We start from the raw sequence: 5,044 nt of genomic DNA, 5'->3' as shown, positions 1-5,044 counted from the left end.
ATCGGTGTAATGTTGTTTTAGCTCTCAGCTTTAAGCACCCAAAGCAGGTCACGCAGGCAGACTCTAAAATCTGGTTTCGTTGAATGCTGGTGAAGTACAGGGGCCTTCAAACAGACCGAGGGTCTTTGCTCATTCCCAAAAAATCAGTATTTGAATAAATCCTTTCAGTTCAATGGCATCTGTTTCACAGTGTGATTCCTGTAACATGAGCTTTTCAGTAACTGTAAATTTTATTTTTGTTGCTTTTTTTTGCACTTACACCCCACAACACTTGGTTGTGTGGTTTAAGATTGTTTGAAATTTTGCATTTCACATTCCTTTTGGCACTTTTGAAGAAAGGGGATGATTTTTTGCGACTTTTATGTTTGGGAATGAAGTGGTACCCCTCCCATTCCTGTCTTTTTAGTTTTAAATGTTTGGCTTTATGACATTCACAATTCTCCCTGATTCCCGCATCACTAAATGAGAGGGGTGGAAATCTACTGTTATTACAAGCTGTCCACCTCAACCCTTCTTAGTGGCTACTGCCCCCGGCTTCAGATTTATGCTGTTTGCCTACTGCCATAACTGGATCTGGTGGTCCCTCTCGAAAGAAGAGCACAACTGGGTTTTTGCGAGCCCACATGACCACTTCCCCTCCTGCCCCGCTAGCCGGGTTGGAAGAAGGCATCCTGCTACAAGCCCCCAGCCTGCTGGTACAGCCATTTCGAAGGTGATTGAGGCTTCTGGCATGCAAACCTAGACCTTGGCTGGGCAAAAAAGCATCCATGTTCCTAGTCCTGTAACCCTCCTCACGATTGCGTCCTAGGAGCATGGAAATGTTGGGGTTGCGGATGGCATAGATGACAGGGTTGATAGCCCCATTGGCCCACGTCAGCCATACAGCCGCCACATTGAGCAACGAGGGGGCCTGAGTGGCCTGACCCTGCCGAGTCGCCGCCAGAAGCACCAGGAAGCAGTAGGGGCCCCAGCAGCAGATGACGAAGATAATCATGATGAGCACGGTGGTGGCCGTGCGCACCTCGCTGAAGAAGCGCAGCACGCGCGCGTAGGTGGTCATCGGCCGCACGCGCACGTCCGACAGGCGCACGGTCTTGCAGATGTGGTAGCGGCAGAAGCACATCAGCAGGAAGGGCAGCAGGTAGCAGGCCACCACCAACCCCACGCTGTAGATGGCGCCCAGCTGCGCGGGGTCTGGGGAGGTCCGGTAAAGGCAGCGGTGGAAGCTCTGCGGAGCAGGGGGCTCCCTGGGCGCCCGAAGCAGCTCCCAAGGCAGCGAGAAGCCGAGCGCCGCCAGCCAGGCTCCGGCCAGCAACTGCAGAGCGCGTCGCCTGCCCAGCTTATCCCGCGGCGGACGCACGATGGCGCAGTAACGGTCCAGAGAGATGAGCGCCACGCTGAACGTGGACACGATGCCAAAGCACGAACTGAAGAAGCGGCTGGCGGCGCAGAAGCTGCGCCAGGGCCCCGAATCTCCGGGAGGCGCGAACAGGTCTAGGAAGGCGGCGGGTAGACAGAGCAGCGCGGTGAGCAGGTCGGACAGGGACAACGACAGGATGAAAGCGTTGGTGACCGTGCGCAGCTGCCGGTGCTTCACGATCACCCCCATCACCGCGCAGTTGCCCAGGCTAGACAGCAGGAAGATGAGCAGGAGCACGAGCGCCTGGGCGGCCACCGCCGCCCCGTGCCACAGCAGCGGCGCAGGTCCCCGAGACCCCGCCGCCTCCGGCCGGCCCGCATCACTCTGGTTTCCCAGGGTTACCGTGGCGACGGCGCTGAACGACAGCGCGGCCGCGGTGGCCGTGGAAGCCGCCCCGCCCGGATGAGCGCTGCCTGGTAAGGCCACGCTCGCGGGCGGGCGGCCGGGGGGCCGCTCCTGCTCCTCCATGGGGCCCCGCGCAGGTCGCCGCTCTGCTCATCCCGCAGCAGGGTGAAGGGCTGAGCGGACCCAAGTGGCCGCCGCGAGAAGTGGGTGGGGCTCGGCCGAAACGGGGCGGTAGAACCTTGACGTGGGTTCCAGGCGTTGCCGAGGGAACCGCCTGTTTACGCAGGAACGCAGGGCGGGACGCCAGCCGGGCACCCCAGAAAACCGGCCCACATCATCTCCTTCCCCAGCCCGAGCGATCCTGCCAGGGTCTGTGCGTCCGAGGGCTGATATGGTCTACCTCCAGCACCCTGCCATGCCAGAGACAGTCAGAAAATCCCGCATACGAATGGCAGATTCTACCGAGGTGGTCTAGCTGTTTCCTGTCGGGCGCTGAGGCCCTACAGGGAAGCCTTTGGGAGGGTACTGATGCTGTGGGCATCTCTGGCGACCACAGGTAAGAAAGGAAAACAGTCCACATCAGGAGTTCTTGAACTTGTGGGGCGGGAGGGGGTATTTCCTGTATGTCTATTTTAAGCCAGCAACAGAAACACTCAGAGGGCGTGTTACACATGACTAGGTTCCAATCTCAGTTTCAGATAATGGAGTGAGGATCAAGAATTTGTATGGTTGGTGATGATGATGGTCCAAGGGTCACACTTTGAAAACTACCGATGTGACAAACTTGTTTCAATAGATTTCTTGCTGACACTCAATATTTTTGAGTCTGGACGCCGCCCTTAAGCCTGATTCGGAGCAGATACTCTCAAGGACTGGCATCTGGATGTAGGAGGGAAGATGTCATCTACTGTTCAAGGTCCTGGACCTCTGGATGGTAACTGGTTAATGCATGGGGAGAGGGCAGAGAGGCGTAGGTTCCCCCGCTATTACCATTTGGTATCTAGAATGTGGTCTCTGTGGTATATTAAGGCATGGCCAGCCACAGACACTCTGGCAGATACTGAGTGGGGAGAGACAGAACCAGGAAAGGCCTGGCTGCCCAGCAAGGTGCCTCTCTAGACCGTGGCTATGACTTTGAGGAGGAAAGGCTTAAATCAATCCTCCAGGTACCTGTGCTCTTTAAAGCAGCTGTTCACAAAATGCGGGTCTGGAGCCAACAACATCAGCATGGCTCAAAAACTTCCAGCGATGCAGAATCTAATGTTCCGATACTTGGGAGGAGATCCAGACTCTAGTGCTTTGACAAGCTCTCCGGGAGATGCTAATGCACCCACAGGCTTGAGAAACTCTTAAATAAGTAGGCCACTCGCAGATCTTGGAGTCTGCATTACGGCTGAAGGGCTTCCTTCAGTGTATGCTGCAGAAAACTTAACAGTGCATTGAAAGATTTCTCTCTCTCAGTCTGGGCCAGATCACTCTTTGCTGGTGGGAACTGTTCCACACAGAGCCCTTAGCAGCACGTCTAGTCTCTGCCTGTTAGGCGCCAGCAGCACGTCCCTCAGCTGCAGCCACTAAAACTATCTGCAGAAATTGCCGCATTCCCCTTCAGGGTAAAAGCAACTCCAGCTGACAGTCGTAAATTCAATCTGCAGTCATTAATGCCTAGTTCTAGCACAAAGCAAATAAGGGCCCTGTCCCAAAAGACCTAAGTCTTAGGCAAACAGAAACGTATAACAAGGAAATAAGTGTTTTTAAAAATGAAGGAATGAAATGCAATGGAGATTGAGTTGCTAGAGTGGCTGATAGAGACCCTGTATACAGAGCTGGACTACTGCGAAGGGGAGAGGAGAGCTGGAGAATGCAAACACGACATCCAGAGGGGAGTGTTGAAGTTGTCGGTGTCTGAATTCTAGGCTACATGCAATTGGGGTTAGAATGTTGGATGTTAGGTATTACCAGTTTGTTGGAGTCACACTCTCTGGACTGGCTATACCAGAGTGAGCCAATGTGTTTGTCTGGCATCTCCTTACCATACCTAAGTGGAATGAAGCAATAGTGTCCTACAGGCAAGGCAGAGAGCTCTACCCTGAGGCAGTGAATGGGGAGTGCACTATCTACAGACAATTCTAAACAAAGAAGAGAAATAACTAAGCGTCATCAGCTCGTTGGCACTGCCAGAACTGACGGTTCCTAACTCTGCCACAGCTCAAGTTCTGCACCCTTGGTAGCCATGGACACTAACTACAGTGTGCTCTTTCTGATAGAGGGTGCATATGTGGTCCATCAAGAAATGTGACTCTAAAACAATGTATTTGTTCTAGTTAATGAGACATGAGATTAAGAGAGAAAATAGCGATTCTATTTTCATTTCATTAGATGAGGCAAATCACCTGCTCTATGGAAATTTAGTCACCTGAGTTGATGGCAGCACCTCTTTCCCTTTCCTTTGGGGTGACTGATGGTGTGGACACAAACCTGAACTGCTTGGGGGTGATGGGGAAATAACAGATATTCACTTCCTATTTTTTCTTTGGGTTAGGTAATCAAGTTACAGACCTCCAAAAATAAGTCAATGAAGGTCTGCTGAGTGACAGAGCCACTTAACATGGATTAGTTCAGTATCTGGTGTGCACAGAACTGAAGTACTACTACATACCTCACAAAAGGGCTACTGTGTTTTCCGAGGGCATCACAGGTAATGTTTCAATAGATGACAGACAATGATCCATTTTATTTTATTCCTGATTATTAAAAGTCAGGGCCTGAAGGAACTGGCTGACCTCAAACTTTATAATCTTCTTGGCTCTAGCCCCCAAGGGCTGGGACTACAGGCATGTGTCCCCACACCTGGCTTTCAAGCAATATTTTTAAGAGGCTCAAAGGTAAGTATTAAAGGGCAATAATGCTAGTAATGAGATTTTTTTTTCATGTTCTAAGTCTAGCAAGCAGCTGATTGTTGAGCTGATCCAAGGCTTTCTCAGAGGCCTTCAGGAAAGGACAAAAGGAAGCGGAGGCCGTGTCCTTGTCCAGGGAGTCTTGGTCAAGTACAGTCTGGGGCTGGAGCCAGGGCCTAGGAGAAGTTATGTTTCCATTCCTGGGAGCTTGGCTTTTCCCATGGAAGAGACTGGAGTTATCAGTCCCAAGGACTCTGTGTGCGTGGCCTGTGATACCTCTGAGGTATCCTGTGCTCCCCTTGGGCAACACTGCTTGACTTAGCTTCCTGCTGAGTTTGTCCCATTGTATAATAGCTTTTTGCTAGTTCTGTGTATCTCCCCCCCC

General features: G+C 52.2%; 1 protein-coding gene across 1 annotated transcript; it reads right to left on the bottom strand.

Annotated features, from left to right (window-relative positions):
- Nucleotides 1-210: 210 nt before the first annotated feature.
- Gpr135 (G protein-coupled receptor 135) lies at nt 211-5,035 on the bottom strand. Its single transcript, XM_005343177.2, has one exon. It carries the CDS (start codon nt 1,886-1,888, stop codon nt 515-517), a length of 1,374 nt encoding a protein of 457 aa, XP_005343234.1. The 5' UTR covers nt 1,889-5,035; the 3' UTR covers nt 211-514.
- Nucleotides 5,036-5,044: the final 9 nt, after the last annotated feature.

The sequence above is a fragment of the Microtus ochrogaster genome, chromosome 1 (assembly GCF_000317375.1).
Source record: "Microtus ochrogaster isolate Prairie Vole_2 chromosome 1, MicOch1.0, whole genome shotgun sequence".
Taxonomy (NCBI): Eukaryota; Metazoa; Chordata; class Mammalia; order Rodentia; family Cricetidae; genus Microtus; species Microtus ochrogaster.
Note: the sequence above shows the minus strand (reverse complement) of the source record. Positions and strands in the feature narration are given on the sequence as shown.